The sequence below is a fragment of the Camponotus vicinus genome, unplaced genomic scaffold, assembly GCF_025532165.1.
Source record: "Camponotus vicinus isolate PSW18456_S1 unplaced genomic scaffold, iyCamVici1.0 SCAF_12, whole genome shotgun sequence".
NCBI classification, from domain to species: domain Eukaryota; kingdom Metazoa; phylum Arthropoda; class Insecta; order Hymenoptera; family Formicidae; genus Camponotus; species Camponotus vicinus.
In genome coordinates, this window is record NW_028141948.1 from 10,714,095 (window position 1) to 10,730,797 (window position 16,703).

A 16,703-nucleotide genomic window follows, 5' to 3' on the forward strand; every position below is an offset into this window, starting at 1 on the left:
TTACTTTCCAGAGTTAACTTTAACTAAATTGCATTTTTATTGTATATTGCATCGGACCGGGAACAAATTATGATGATTAATAATGATTTCCTTTTAAAAGAGTTTATTTAATCTCTTTCAATCATCTTTTTAAACATTTTTTGTCTTGATAGATTACATCCAGATATTTTACAGGCTATCCCAAATAATAGTGTTGACGTATACTATTACATAAATTGTATACGTTATTTCGTTAGTGCTGTATTCAGCAAAAAAGAAAAATTAATTCTCTTCCTGTTTATATATAAGCAAAAAATTACTTGTAATTTATCTCAATGTTTGCTTCCTCTGCATTTTATTTCTACTATATATTTATATCTGGAATATTTAACTAAAAATTTAATATTGTAAGCTATTTTATTAATTTTAAACCTAATTTCAAATGTATATAAGTTTAAAAAAGTTTGTGTGTTTTGTTATATAATTGTTAACTAGAATTAAATTGCAGTTCGTGTATTGTTTTAATTGAACTCTTACATGTTTATTCATCACGTCTTATAAATAAGTATATCGCTTTTCTGCATTATTGATTTAAATATCGATGTTTATATACATTTTGTTTTTGTTTTAAAATGTTACACGTCATATCATATAATTTTGCTAATCATGCTGATGGTTTTATATATACTTTGTAACAAATTTACGTCATTTTAGTTTCAATTTTTAAGAATGTTAATTGCTATTGTTACTATTTATTGCACGCTTTCCCTGATTTATATTTTATTATCTTCGTAGACAATTTACTTTAAAATATTTGTAACAAACGTTTTCTTTTTTCTTTATCTATTTACGTTTCTCGAATTATTACCTGTCTATCTTTGCTTTTCTATTTTCTATCACAATAATGATTAATACAGGATTTTGTACGTATGTGTATTGTGCATGTATGCGAGTGATAACTAACACATTTAGAACTCTTCTTTTAATAAGTAAAATTTTAAGTCTTCATAAAAATATTTACAGTCACATTTAATATAAAAAAAAATATCGAATAATACATTTTAATTATAGTTATTTAATTGTAGTTATATAATTATAGTTTTCATAATCGTATTTTTATTTTTTTTATCATTCCTATCAAGTAAAATATAAGAGTAATACAAAATGAATTTACTATTTTTAATTCAATTTTGAACTAGAATAGACAATTGATATGCATTCTCGCAAAAAAATCTCTCTCTTTCTACTTAATAAATTTTTTTATGTAACGTTAAAAATCGAGAAATAAATATTATGCGACACACAAGCGTTTTGTCGAAAGAATTTGAATTTCGAAATGGAATTCGAATTAGGAGAAATACGTCATTAATGACTGATCAACGCGTATTGGGGGAGGAGGGAGGAAGGTCGGTAATCGTCATCACTCTTCGCACATATCGGCTCCAGGGATTCAGATCCCGGACATTTAATGGATCTACCTGCGCCATGCACTCCAGCATCATTACGCCTACGCGAGATAGTGCGCCGCCAAAAATTCAATCGACACGTCACGCTGCTGTGTGTATCAACATTGAAAAATCAATGGTAACCCGTGACGTAGGTGTCCCGCCTCAATGACGGCCAATGAGTGCGCGCGCCTATCCCCTCCACCCGCTTGCGAGAACGTTGCTTATTCACGCGCAGACCGGCGTGCTCATTCTGCAGCGAGCTGCCGTACCGAACGGACGTGAATTTCGAGTAGCTGTCAAAGGGACGACAAGACGTAATTAAAGAAACATACATATCGAGCGAATATACAGGGCAGGAACGCACTTGTGAAAGCGCGACGTGTATGCAGTTTTCCAGCCGACATTAGCCAGGCGGATAGGACGCAGCGATTGTAATCGATAGCGAAAATCGACAGATCGAGCGATACGTTATCAAGGCGCCAGCGCGCGAAACGATATCGACGATATTGATTTTTTTCGGCGGAGCCACGTGACTGCGAGTTAGAACTTGCGAGCTAAAGTCGTAACGAGAACTCTATCAGCGGAGAAAATCATCGGCCGAAGTCATCGACGGACGTTGAGATAGTCAGGATCCACTCTCTTTAACGCGACGAGGTGTCTCCTGTTGAACTTTCTAGAACTGCTACGAGAGCGACAGAGAGAGCAAGCGAAGGAAGAGAGATAAGAGGGCAACTCGAGCCGACGACGTGCGACGACCGAGACAGAGACAGGGATAGTGAGCGTGAAGAATCGACGAAAGGAAAGACAGAGTTAGAGTGCACGCACACCGGCAGACGAGATGGCGTTTATGATGCCCGTGGTGAAAAACGAATGGGATATTTACAAGACTAATCGCAGCCGGCGCTCGTCCGAGTGTTCCAATCCGCAGGCCTGCCGTAGAAAGGTGAGTACTTGATACAGAAAAAAAATGATATTTATTACGCGCGCGCTAGAACAGTATTTTTATAACCTGAGTAACACACAATGCTCTCTTGATTGGTATCAAGTTACGATGGACTCGAGTTAAAAACACATGTATATATTTATTTACTTTACATTCTTAAAATAATTCTTCTTTTCTGTCCGGAACAAAGTAAAAATATAAAAAAACGTTATTCTAGAATAACATGTAAGTTGCAAACTTTAAATGAACACATATAATCTAGCGGTGTGTTATAAATGATATAGATATTGAAGAGAATAAATTTGAAAAAGGAAACGAGAGAAAAAAAAATATAATATGAACTTTGATATATAATATAATGAAAATGAAACGAGAATTATATTAATAGGGAAAAGAAGATAAGGTGGAAGGGGGAGGAAAAGAAAGAGGTTGAACTAAATTTATACATGCTATGCACGATTTTTTTATAATGATAGTCACGTTTGCAAGAGTTGAGTTTATATCACACGAACCGTTGTATAGCGATATTAAGTTATCAAAAATCGAATGTTTATATACATTAATTCTTGCGCGAGATTATTTTGATGCAAAAAATTTAAACACACTTTTCTAGGACAATTTTAATTTAAAAATTATGTATATATAGTATATGCGTAATGAATTCGAATGCATAAATATAGAAACTATGCATATTGACCAATTCCCAATGACGTAATTACTCGGCTTCTCTCTCTATTGTAAATACTTCCTTATTTACTAAGCTAGTATTTTCCAAGCTAGTATTTACCAAGCTAGTAAGAATAATAAATAAATTTTCGGTTTACAAAAGTATATAATAGAAATCTTTTCTAAAAATTTCGATTGTCAGCCTTTATGCGTCAGTCTTAAAATACGATTGCTAGAATGGGTGACTTTTAACAATACTGGCGTCGACCAGTCTTGATGCGTCATTCGTGCATTGTATCGTGCATATTACTAGCATGAAAACATTGAAATTTATGCGAGCATGTGAAAAATAACGTCTTCTTATGTATCTAAAATCATGTATTTGCGCATCTGAACGCGCATTATTTTACGCATTGTTTCGAAATTACGGATCGAGGAGTTGAAAGAGTCGCGAAAGAATACGTGTGTTGTGCGCGAAATTTGTGATTAATGATCATCGATCGAAATCATTACATTGCTCAAAATCATGAAATGACGAAAAGATAGTAACGATGAAAAGTGCCGTACTGCATACGCAATTTTTTCGCAGGTCTGGCGAACTAGCAGGCACAACCGTCTTGCAAAGTGCGACACATCTGATCACCCTTCTGTCTCGATTTTTATGGTAATCGATCAGCTTTGCGCGATTTTCCAACTTGAGGTGTTTATTTTGAAAACGGAATCTTGTCACATTTATTATTAGGGAAATAAATTTATTAATTGACATATGCGAGAAAATTGCTTTAATAAGAATTTCAAAAAATTTCTCGTTTCTTCGAAATAAATGCCTCATCACTTTCATAGCTCCAAAAAATCTATGCTTATACCATTTCTAAAATGTTTTTATAATTATACGCGTGTTGTAACATACATGTTATTAATTTTTAAAATTAACATTATCAATTTTTAAAAATATAAAATATATTTTATATATTAAATATATATTATAAAATATATTATAAAATATATTTTATATATTAAAGCAAAAGAGAGAAAGACGAATAATAACTTAAAAAATGTGAAAACATGTTATTGTTCTGTTTATACAAGTCAACTTCTTTGGAGTTATGAGAGTTATATAATTTCTCTGTGATTAAAGGTTTAAAATTTACTATTCTTTTTTTATTGTTCTAATAAGAATATCCTACTTCTTTCTGAAAACATTTTTTTGTCATGTTGTGTGTATTTTCCAATACAATTGTGTACACACATAATTCTTTATTACAATAACAAAGAGACAATTTTTTTTACCATCTCAATATATCGTTTAAATATACGAGTATTGATGAATATACAAGTCGATCTTATAAAAATAAGAAAATCAACACAATGATAACATAATTTTATTTAAATACGAATTCTTTTTCACAAATTTAAGGATTAGTTATCAAAATATTAATTATTATTATATTTCAATTTATTGTTATTAAAGTAAATTTAAATTTTGTGACACTGAAATTTTATTGTATATTTAAACTTTTGTGAACTAATAGAAATGAAATTGATCGTTAATGGTATACGTACGTACGTGCATACATACATACATTATGGAATCTCTTTTTCCATAGACGTCTTATATATCTATGGAATTTTTTCTTACAATATGGATTCAGATTTGTTTGAACATTTTTTGCTACTTTTTTGCGATGTGTTTTGTTGATGTTTCGCGCGAATTTTTTAATAACAATTCTTATAACTCCGTTTTATAATTCTGTTTTTATATGTCAACAAAATTCCTTTTCCATATTAATATTACTGACAAAAATATAATTTAACATGTAAAGAATTAATTTTTAATTGTGCATAACATCTCAAACTAATATTTTATTTATTTGAAATTCTATTTGAAATTTTATTTATTTGTAACATTCACAAATTTGAATGAAAAATAAGATTTTGTTACCTATCTATATTCTTGTAAAGTTTAACTTGCAAAGGCACTTGAGATTTAATACATATATTAAATTAAATTATTATTAATTTTTCATTAAGAATAATTTTGCATTAAATTAACTTCAAATTTAATATAGAATTTTTACTGGAGGCAAGTAACTGGTGATATTTTTAATACATGTAACAGAATAATTTGATAATTTTCTTTAAATTCGATATTTTTAAAATTTTTTAAAAATTATATATAATTTTTTTTCTTATTTAACTATTATACTTAGCAAGATATATCGTTATTTGTCTTGTTAATTTTCGCAAATGAAAAATAATTCAAAAGAAATTGGATTCTCGCGAAATCATTATTGTAAAAGATCATTTCGGCATATTCATAAACCGGTTTTCTTTAGACGTCGCTAAATGCTCGGTAAAACTGTGTTTGTAGACTAAATAAGCATATTTAATAACGGATGACGATCGGAGAACCACGTGTCTTACGGATAAATATACTCTGATCACGAGTTTATTTTTATCGCGACGTAAGCAGTTATGCGCATAATGTCCAATTGCAAATGATACGCGGTACTTATCGCACTCATAAATGTTATTGTAAATCTATATTATTGATGACATTACGACTGTCGAGTTTCATGTTTATCATTTGTATTAAAAAAAGGGATAAAATGATGATAGAAAGCAGCAATTATAATATTAATTAATAAAAGAATTATATTTATTATATTTATAATATGCTAATTGATACATAACATGTTCAGGCCTAAATAATGATGGCGCATGTTGTAATAATAATATTACTACATTATTTCATATTATATTTGTATATAAAAAAATTCTTTATGCAAATGTTATGTATTATTACTTTTATTCGAATATATTTATTATGAAATAAAAATTTCATAAGATATAAAATAAAATTCATTGAATATACAGGAAATTGAAAAGACGTAATAATGAAAGCTGTGACATTATGAAATTTTATTATGAATCATAGTTTTTTCTTTAGTTTTAAACTGATCTTATAAATTTAATGTGGAATATATTTGTAATGTTGCAAAAATTGTACGGTTACAATAGTTGTTTTCTTATGCAGAAAGGAAAAAGATTTCATCAAATTATTTCTAACAAAAGAGATATCGCTGAAGGTCTAGGACACTCTGCACGCAAAGTACTTTAAATCTGTGACGTAATATTGCGCAAGCTTAGTGTCGGTTTCACAATGTATACATATAATCATCCGCTGAATTCTCGTATGGATTCTTCTTCGTAAAAACTTCGTTATCTGTTGTTTCATTTCATTCTATAATCACACTTAATCCAATTAGAATTTAGATGTCAAATATTATTCTAATCTTGCTAACGATTTAATTTTTTGGATAATCGATTATCCTAATATAATGAATTATTTAAAAAAAAAACTATTATATATACATATATATATATATATATATTTAAGATGATCGGCAAAAAAGAAAATGCTTTTTTAATCGGATACTCTTCGTGACGTGATACTCAATTTAGCTTTTGATGTTATTTTCTTACCTATTTTTATCAAGAGAAAAATCTGATCTTTTTTTGGCTTTATAATTATCAAATAAGTTAGAAATATTTTGAGATAATTTTTTATTAAAGTTCATCATTGTGTATATATGTATGAGCGCGCGTTTACGCCTATGAATGAATGAATGTGTGAGATAAGAAATAAATTGATTGCGAAAGCATTATAATTTTTTTTCTTGTTTTAAATTATCTTCTTATTATTTTTAATAATTATAATTAATATTTTATAATTATAACTTTATTATCACATATTAAATAATTACTTGTAATTTAAATTGATTAATGTGATTGATTAATATGAAAAGAGAATATAAAAAAGTTAATTTTATTATATAAATATATTATCTAAAAAAATTTATTACAAATGACATAAAACTGAGTATATCAATGAACTTTGAATAAATAAACAAGCAAATAGGTTTTGAATACTTGGTCCTGAACTTGCACGACGATAGCTCTATCAGTAATCGATCGTGGAGGATGTTCCTATTTTCAATCTTCTATTATTATCTCGTGTAACGCTTCAATAAAAGGCTGTTTATAATTATAATAACACGATTTTCTATCGAAGATAAATGAAATTAAATGAGAAACATTCATAGGCAATAAACACCGTTTGTGCAAATATCAATTCATATCATATATTCATTTGAGACATGTAGATATCATACAACTATATGATGGCGAAATTGAGATCAAATTTATTTGATATTGGAAATACAAGCAGAAGCAAATTAGGCCAATAAACATCGTATTTAGATAGAAAAGCTATATATTTATTAAAAATTTCAGATAATTTATATAATATATATTTTAATTAAATAATCTTTATATTTTATCTTTATTAAAACTTCAAAATATTTTAAAATTAAAAATTAAAATTTATATAATTTTATTAATATTAAAAAAGTCACAAAATTAATAACATATAATTAGTCAATTTTTGTAAGCATATAGTTATAAAATTTTAAATTACAAAATTAAATGAAGAATTTGTTAGAACACATAATTAATTTTATATTAAAATATAAAGATATAAATAGACATTTTCTCATATTTCATATATAACAAATTATGCTTAAAGTAAATAAAAATTGTGATTAAATTAAGTAATTTTTATAATATATCATAATTAAAATTTTAAATCGCTTAATATAAATTATTTAATAAATATATAACGATAGATCTTGATTGAGATTTGAGAACCATTATGTAACCATCGTGTCATGTCGTAAGACGATCGTACGATTGTATAAAAGGAGGGAAGCATTGGTTACAAATAAAAACAAATCTAGCCTAATCAGGTATTTATCGTTTTCTATCGTGCTGACAAGCATGTGATTGTAGTTTCAGTGTATTCTTGCGAGGAAAAATACGTGCATCATACACGTGATGACATTTTTTTATTTTTATTCTATTCGATGCTGAATGCAGGATGAATCAATTCGCGTTGAAAACATATGCATGCGAACGCAATTTATTAATCAATTAGTCAGGATATTGAATTTGAGGAGACCTGTACGAAATGAGGTACACGTGTTCTTTCACAAATTAATTGCGCAGTCGTTAGAATGCCGTTATAGATCCACGACCGGGATTCTTTCATTTAATTTTAGTTTCTGGATATTTGAGTAATAAATACAGCAATAATTTATTATTTTAATAAATGATTTAAAATAATTGCAAAAACAATTATTACACAAATATATAATTAAATTCTTCATGTATTAAATTAATTTCAAATAATTCATATGGAAAGATATGGAAAGATTAAAAAGATGTCTTTCAAGATCCGGTTTATCGAAAGGCAAACTGGCAAAGTTAATCGCCACATTTTGATCAAGAGATATCATTGCAACGTATAGCATTTAAAATGCTTACTACACGATTCTGATCGAAAGAGAAGAAAAAAACGAAAGATAGAAGGCTAGATTAGAAATATTTCGTTTTTGCATTATGATTCGTGCATGTTAAAGTAATTTTACAAATGTAATTCATATTAGAATCATTGCAGCTTTCACCTTTCATGCATCGAGCAATGAAAAAAACGCTACGATTTTGCGAAGTCGTTATAGTAAGAATGATTGCGCTTCATCGATTCTGTGATGAATATTAAACGGAATTTGGATGAAAGTTTTAACGGATTCGAAAGGGAGATCATGCAATTGAAAAGTAGTAAAGGAACGATAATGATAGAATGATCAAAATTTTTCTAACAAATATTTGTTAACTATGATACACTATTGCACGTTGATAAATAATGCCTCTTGAAAATTAACAATAATATAATTAGTAAAATAATATAATAATTCTGGGATTTAGCGAATATATCATGTCTATATTTAATATTTTAATAACACGATTATATTTTTTTTTTTCAAGTTACATATTGTAGAGAGAAACGTACTGATTAGTAAAAATGATCCAATTAGTGATTGTATTTTTATGGGAAAATTCTCGGAAAATTCTATTTAAGGAAATTTTCCCTCGTGTTTTTTAACCTGGAATTTTTTTTCTATTCCTAGGTGTCCGAATGTTCCAAGTCGGAGGGTCCGTCGTTGTCGACCTCCCCCGGCTCCGATTTCCTGACCTCGCCGGCGCATCGGTCCGTACCGTTGACCTCGCGTCACTTCTCAAGGACATCCTCGAGGGCGTCTCAGAGTTCCCTGCAGAGTCCAAGCAAAAGCACGAGCACGTCGCCGCCTAAGACTGGCAGTTCGAACTCCCTCAACAAGTTCCATAATCGATTGGTCGACAAGTTGAAGCGCTCGCTGAAGAAGGCAGAGGACTGCGCTGAAGATCAGCGAAACTTATCGTGAAACAATCAAGGGGTTTTGGGCCGGCCACCCGTATCCGGTTCGAAACCAATCGAGATCCGACGCACTTCGGCACCCGCTACCACATCCGAGTCGAGTAGCAACGTGGCGGCACGCTCGTGTCCGGATCCATCTTCAGCTTGGTAGAGAAGAGAGAACATAAGAAAGGAAAGAGAGAAAGTGAGAGAAAGATGATAGACAGCGACAGCAACAAAAAATACGTGTATTAGAAGGAAGAGATCGAGTGAGAAAGGAAGAATGTGTGTACAAGAATGAGAAAATCAATGAGGGAAAAGAAGGAAGAAGAAGAGCGAAGAAATCAACTTTCGCTCGTCGCACGTTTAGCTTGAGTATGTTCGAAAGCGAACGCGTACAAGATTGTTAGCCCAGCACAAGCAAGTAGAAAGAAGGGTGGCATGATCCTGGAGTCGTTATTTTCGAACCATTGGATGTCGACAGTCGATCATGGATAATCGATCAAGGATCCTCAGGGGTCAAAAGATACCTCGATCGAGCGATCGAACGATAGGAGGAGCCTTGATGAACACTTGAGATGATGAAAAGAGATGTTGATTGCAACGCTTTTAGAATAACAGCGCGACAATTTCGATATATAAGGAGTGAAGAACATCGATAAACAGAAGAATATCCATCCTACGGATCTCCTAGATAAATCTAAGGATCTGATTAGAAGATGATGAGAAAAAGGAAATAGTAATAAGATGGGAATCCTAAAAAATTCGCAGTTTACATCAGATCGATGAACTATTCGATCGAATCTCTCGTGGCAGAGATTTCGAAGATGGCTGGAGAGCATCAGTAATTAAGGGATAATCGTTGGAGCAGCAACAGCGCAAAAAATAAGGTATATAACAAACATGTCTATCGAGATTATGTATCGTGATTGCGCGTCGCGAACATTTTATTGAACGTTGCAGGCTCGTGGTCAGTCGGTTAATAAAATAGTCACTTGCGTTGTCAGACCTAATAGCTAAGTTCCTTGATTGCGCACGAGATTGTGCGTATAGCGTTCTATATATATGTTGTTCTCTTCTTAACATATAACATTAATTAAAACGAAATCGAAGAAAGACATTTAGCGGGCGCAAAGAATTTCCGGTTTCCGTGAAAAGATTGATTGATCGATGTCATGCGACTACATTTATCTTGTGCAAATAATATCTAAGAGATGTTGTAAAGACTGTTGTAAAAAATCTTTTTTTTTTCAACATTCTTTTAAACGTTTTTATATCTTTCAAGTATCTTTTAGATATTTATTGAAAACAATCGATACGTTTTTTATTTCTTTGCCAAATTACTTCATGTTCGTGGAAGCAAAACATAAATCTCTATTCTTAATATCCAATTAACTTTTTCGCAATCTAGACTGAAAAACGTTCTCTAATCATTACGTCGTGTAAAACAGTTTAAGAATAGAAGCTCGTATTCTCAGCGCGTAAAATATATGACTCTGCCAAATTAGGAGTTATTTATTTGCTTAATATGAGAAATGTTTTCTCATGTCATAATCGATGTTAGATACGCGATGAGAATACGGGTCAAAATGTAAAGAGAGAGAGAGAGAAAGAGAGAGAATAAGTAGCGTAAAAGGAATCGCGAATATATTCTCGTTTTTATCGGATATATCAAACTGAGAACAATAGTAAGGCTCGCCTGTTGTTCGAATTGGGATCGAATTTACGTGTCGGAAACAGCAGTTTCTTTACCTTTAGGATATCGAGCTGTGCAGGAAAAAGCGCCGTATGCTGCGAGGTGATTTAAAGACGCGAATAAAACAAGCATACGCGTATTCTTTGATTCAGATCACGTACGAACGAAGCCTAAGAGAAGCGCTTATTTTCGCATGTATATCCCGCGCTATTAATCGCAAAATTAGTTGTACTTACAATTAGTATTCACATAAGTATATTCGCCTTGCATTATTTTTCTCGTGCTCACTTTTTATATCAGGAAATCTCCAGAAATCGCGCCGAAATTACAAAACACGCAATGCAAAGCGTATTTTGTATAGAATAACTAATGCAAATAACATACATCAATATAAGAATTGATTTCTATTCAATCAAAAAAAATCTATTTAGTCTGATATAAATTTTTTTATTGCATGCAAAAATTTGAAAATCTAGAAATGTGTAAACTGAAAATAACTTGATATATCGAATGATTGAGATGATATCTTAAAATAAAGTTTTTATAAATTTTTTTTTAAGAATAACTTATTTTTTTTCGAGGAAATAAGAAAAGAAATACTTAAACAATTTGCAATTATTGATGTATCGTCTTATTAAATGATATATCTAATTGCTCTTCGCTTTACAGTACGATAGTAATGCTAATGTATGTGGCAGAATCTATATAGGGAAGCATGATAGATACATCCGGTATCATTAAAGTATTCTGCGACGTACACGCGTTGCGTTGCATACGAGATGCGCGATATTGTTCCGGAGATTTTCTTGGATCACTCGGAACTGGACATAGATATTTTCTTAAATGAATCGCATTTTTGTCATACATCATCGAAGATGTAACAACGTTTCCCCCGAGGTTTACCTCGCGCACGAGTTATTTGTATTTGTTGTTTCGCTCTCAAGCGCTTGTTAATTTTTTCATGTAATATATATACATATAGTGTATTATTTCGTTACACAAATATTGAGTCGGTTGGCCAGAAAAAGATGCGGGAGCAGGACGTGTTGTGCCCTTGGAGGATTGCACATGTGCAAAGGATGTCGAATGTTAAGAGAAAATAACGCTACGCTGTCATGAAAATTTTCTCTCTCCTGTATGGATTAATTAAATAGATAAATTTCTTTTTATTAAATATACAGTCCAAGTTTCTAATTTGCAGGAATAATTAGATGGTGCTTTCTAAATCTTATAACTCTCTATGATATGAAAAGGAGAGAAATGTTAATTGACGTGCATGTTAGTGATGAGCGCATAATATTTTTTCTGGAGTAAAATTATTAAAGTGGATCATATTTAGTAATAATTATGAATAATAATAATTTTCAGATAAATAAAAATTAGATTAAATTTTAGTTGAAGCGCGTAACAATTTTTTTAATTATTAGATGAAAAACTGCTCATTCTTTAACACTCGACTCTGCGCGTCCTGGTTCTAGTTTACGATTTAAAATATATATTTAGCGCGCTTTCTTTCTATCGGTTGCGTATATCGAAGATTACGAACTGGGAGCAATTAAGTGATGCCGCATGTAATTCTGTGATACCGTATAAACTATAAGGTAGAATTACTCTGCAACGATTAATGGATTAGAGGAGAGACGATTATGGTGAGATATTACAGTTAGGACGAGATTCGAACGCTTCGATTCTTCGTCGATCGCAAACCCGCGTATTTGGAAACCGAAATAACAAATTTCTTCTTGATTGGGCTGAATAACACGAGGGAGCTTCAGTATGAAAGAGCTCCTGCAATTATTTTTTCTTAAAAGAGAACAACGCTGCTTTCAGAAATTTTCGAGACAGATGATGAAATTCTGGCGCACGAGCATTTGAAGTCGTTTACGTCCGTCTTAACGTGTACATAATATTAAGAGTATGAAAAAGAAAACATTCTGAAAGCGTTTATCGATTATTTCGAGAAGAAACAGTACAACGAAAGTTATTTATTTTCGATTAAAATGGCAAACAGTTTCTGGAAATGTAATTTACACGGCATAGAAGCCGATTTAATCCGATTTAATATCTATTACAAGAAGTAAAATTTTTAATTCAAGGGTGATTTAATATACGTCGATTTGCGCTTTCGGATTCACATCAGATTTAAAAGAAAGCTTAGTTGATAGATATCGCGCGGAAAATTTTGAAAATTTACGTAGCTCAATCTGCATTTCTCTCTTCGAGTGCAGATAAGCAGGGGCAGAAGATGAGGAAGGGAGAAAAAGAGTGAGACGGATAAACCGCAAGAAAGAAAGACAGGATTGTGTGTTTGCGAACATCGGCTAGTGTGTGATAAAACAGAAATCATTTTGTATATTGAGATGCATACCGGATAATTTCCAAAAGTTGCCGCTTTATGTAAGACTGCTTTAGTGAAACAAAAAAAAAAACAGAAACTAAAAGTATAAATATCGATATAAGACGATTTTAGGGCGCTGTGGTGCTGGACGGAATATTGGGACACACGATGTTCGATGGGCTCATATTAAATTTAAAATCCACAGTATAATATTGTATATTATATTATACACACATAATAGTTTTTTTGTATAAAATATCTCTAGGACTTTTAATAGTATGCAAGTTTTCGCATAACACAAATTAAAAAATATTTTTAGATTGAAAGTTTTTGATATTTGGATTTATTGCCTTAAATTTGATAATTAATTGCTTGTATATCTTTTCGATATACAAGTAATGGATATGGATTTTTAATTTTTCTTTTTCTTTATTCACATATACTTTGTTCCTCTCATGAATTTACTGCCATTAGCGCGAACTGGGCTTCACGACCCAATTCATACGTGCGTCCCAAGATTTCGCCGGTTGATTCGTACTGATTAGAAAAATGATGTTATTAGATTTTAGAGATCGACGAGATATATATATATATATATATATATAATACAATCTATTTATTACGGCGGCCTCGGACCGCGGAGTAAACGTGGATTGGGATTTTTCTTCAATAAAATTATCGAATTTCATATTAAATGTCTATCACATTAATCTTTACCTTTTTTCTAGGTATATATATACGTAGATAAAGAGAAGTATTTTAACATTGCGCAGTCTCTCGATCCACTTTCATTCTACGGTCGCAACGCGATTGCAAAGCTATACACGTGCAGATATATATGTATACGTATATAGTAAAATTATATATGTATGCATATATACGCGTAATATCTACATATTATTTATTACGCGACGACTTGACTATTTTTTCTATTACTACTAAAATTTTACGGTTATTTGTTATACCTCACTCGGGACATTTTGAGCGGATTTTTAGCGCGTGTTTGAGGAGAAGCGCCAAGACTTTTGCGAATTTACACAGCGCGAATGATTTTTCCGCGTCTCTTTTTTTATAGCGATTAGTATGTACGTCAATCTTTTCAGGATGGACATTGAACGTTAAATATTGTCATAAATCACATATGGAATTATATCTTATTCTTGATAATATGTGCAAGATATATATGACTATAGAAGAAGACAATTAATTTCATCAATCATTGTTAATGTGAGTAAAATTTAGATAGTTACAGATTTTTCTTTATTTCTAAAATATTTCATCACTAAAAGATTAATCTAGGCTCCGTGAAAAAAATTATCTTGCAAAAGTTGTACTTGTTGGACGAAACCTAATATCATCGTCGATTGCTCAAGTACTTTCTCCTCACTCACGACGATTGAATATCACTGCCAAAAGCCCAAGATTATAATAAAGTAAAACAAAAAAAAAATAGCGTAGCTCGATCGGATCCCGCATTTTACGCTCTCGATCGCGCCGTCTCATCTGTTCTGTCCTTTATTCACGCATACATTGTCTCTCCAGTTTATATGAACATATTTATTTTTCGACGGATAGCCACTTATGTTGTTGAAAAAATCCGTTCGCTTTTTTTCGTATTCATTTAGCGCCGATGACGATACCAATTCTCGCCAGTGATCAATTATGAAACTTATAAAACTTATATTTTCTCTGCGATATATAAAAAAAGATTGTAAAATAAGGTAAATAGTACAAAGAAGAAATATTTGAAATATGAATTAACATTTAGGAAGCCATAGCTCTGACATTTCTCTTTCAGGAAATAAAAATGTAGGAAAGAATCTTCGTGCAATAAGTATTTTATAAATATTTATAGAATGCAGAATTTTATAGCGACGGGTACATTGTAATGCTTGACTTATATACTTTTATAAAAACATTTATGCAAAAACCGATTGTAAATCAAAACTTGATTATTCCCTATTGATATAAATCCTATTTTATTGATTTTTTTTCTATTATTAACGCTTCAACATTTCAAGAAAGTTGTTTTATAGAATACTTATTTCTATATTTATATCTGTTATTATGCTGATGCTCATAATTTTCCTATTTGTCATACGCAATAAACAATATAATTATGTTTGCGATTTGTATTTTTAATGCGATGATTCACCTTCAGTAGAGGAAGTATCGGCATAAAATTGAGATTTAGTCTCACTTTCGCAAAGACGAAAGCAAGTTACCGTATCGTCGTCGAGATCGCTAATTATCCGAGAATTTCGTAGTCGAAGAGAGATGCGAGCGAAAGCGAAACGGTGTGGGCGCACATTCCATGTGTAACGATTATACATACGTGTATAAAGTAATCATCTGTTAGAGTTTGATAGGAAATTCATACAAACACACACGTACACACGGGCATGCGAGATATTATACTGGAAGATGATAAATGAATAATATATATGAAGTTTTCGAAGCTTACATAATAGACTTCGGTTTATCATTATTATGTATCGTGATTTTTATGTCATGTTCAATAAATGAGTTTTAAACTGCTTATATTTGTCTATCCTTCATTCCTAAAATTATTTGCGGTGATAATTAAGTACATTATATACAGAGATATTGAAATATGTAGGTATGTACATAAATATATTTACGATATCATGCTGAAAATAAAGAAATGAGCAAGATATTTTGAAATGTTCTTATAAAAATCGAAATTACAATGTGACAGCAAATTTCAAAATTTTTAATTAAAATTTATATATTATAGTACATATTTTTTATATATTATATCTTTAATTATATACTTTTTGTCTGTGCAGCATAATTCTGAAACAATGATATGTTTTAAATAAGATATGAATTTTATATATAAAATAAAAGCTTAAAATTAATAAAAAATTTTAATTTTAATATAGAAAATCGGGAAGGAATAGGGTTAGTCAGAGCCTCCCCGAGTAATAAATAAATGATTTTATACTCGTATAAAAATCCTTTTTAATAATAATTAACGTTTCGAATACATTTTTTTGAACATTAAAGAATATGAATTATGACGCACGTTCTATGCATGTAAAACAGTACTGAATAGCGATGAAGTATATTAATCTTGATATTAATAACTGTGACTAATTTATTCGAGAGATAATTGAATTGGGGATGAATCATCATATTGATGATATCATTAAAACAAAATTTTTTACATCAGAAGTAACAAAGTTCAAATGAGGTGTGATAGCTTTTCTACGACATCAATTGTACTTTACATATCGATATCAAATAAAATTATCGATGCATTTTCTTACAAGAAAATAAATATTTATTTTTTGTATGTTTTTTTGAGATATTTA

At 30.7% G+C, this 16,703-nt stretch overlaps 1 protein-coding gene across 3 annotated transcripts; it reads left to right on the top strand.

The window, feature by feature from the left end:
- The first annotated feature begins 1,255 nt into the window (after positions 1-1,255).
- LOC145962585 (uncharacterized) lies at positions 1,256-15,906 on the top strand. 3 transcript variants are annotated; one of them, XR_014435883.1, is made up of 4 exons: positions 1,256-2,370; positions 3,626-3,700; positions 9,066-10,221; positions 13,256-15,906. XR_014435883.1 is itself a non-coding variant. In XM_083083780.1 (3 exons), exons 1-3 carry the CDS (start codon positions 2,266-2,268, stop codon positions 9,357-9,359), a joined length of 474 nt encoding a protein of 157 aa, XP_082939906.1. In that variant the 5' UTR covers positions 1,256-2,265; the 3' UTR covers positions 9,360-15,906. The 3 variants fall into 3 exon arrangements, 2 of the variants coding, with proteins under 2 accessions (XP_082939906.1, XP_082939907.1); XM_083083780.1 differs by having other exon boundaries at positions 9,066-15,906; XM_083083781.1 differs by lacking the exon at positions 3,626-3,700 and having other exon boundaries at positions 1,275-2,370; positions 9,066-15,906.
- The last annotated feature ends 797 nt before the right edge of the window (positions 15,907-16,703 follow it).

Coding starts and splice junctions, on each gene's coding strand:
- LOC145962585 (XM_083083780.1), top strand. CDS start 2,266: ATGGCGTTTATGATGCCCGTGGTGAAAAACGAATGGGATATTTACAAG. Junction 2,371..3,625: donor CGCAGGCCTGCCGTAGAAAG/GTGAGTACTTGA, acceptor ATTTTTTCGCAG/GTCTGGCGAACTAGCAGGCA. Junction 3,701..9,065: donor CTTCTGTCTCGATTTTTATG/GTAATCGATCAG, acceptor TTCTATTCCTAG/GTGTCCGAATGTTCCAAGTC.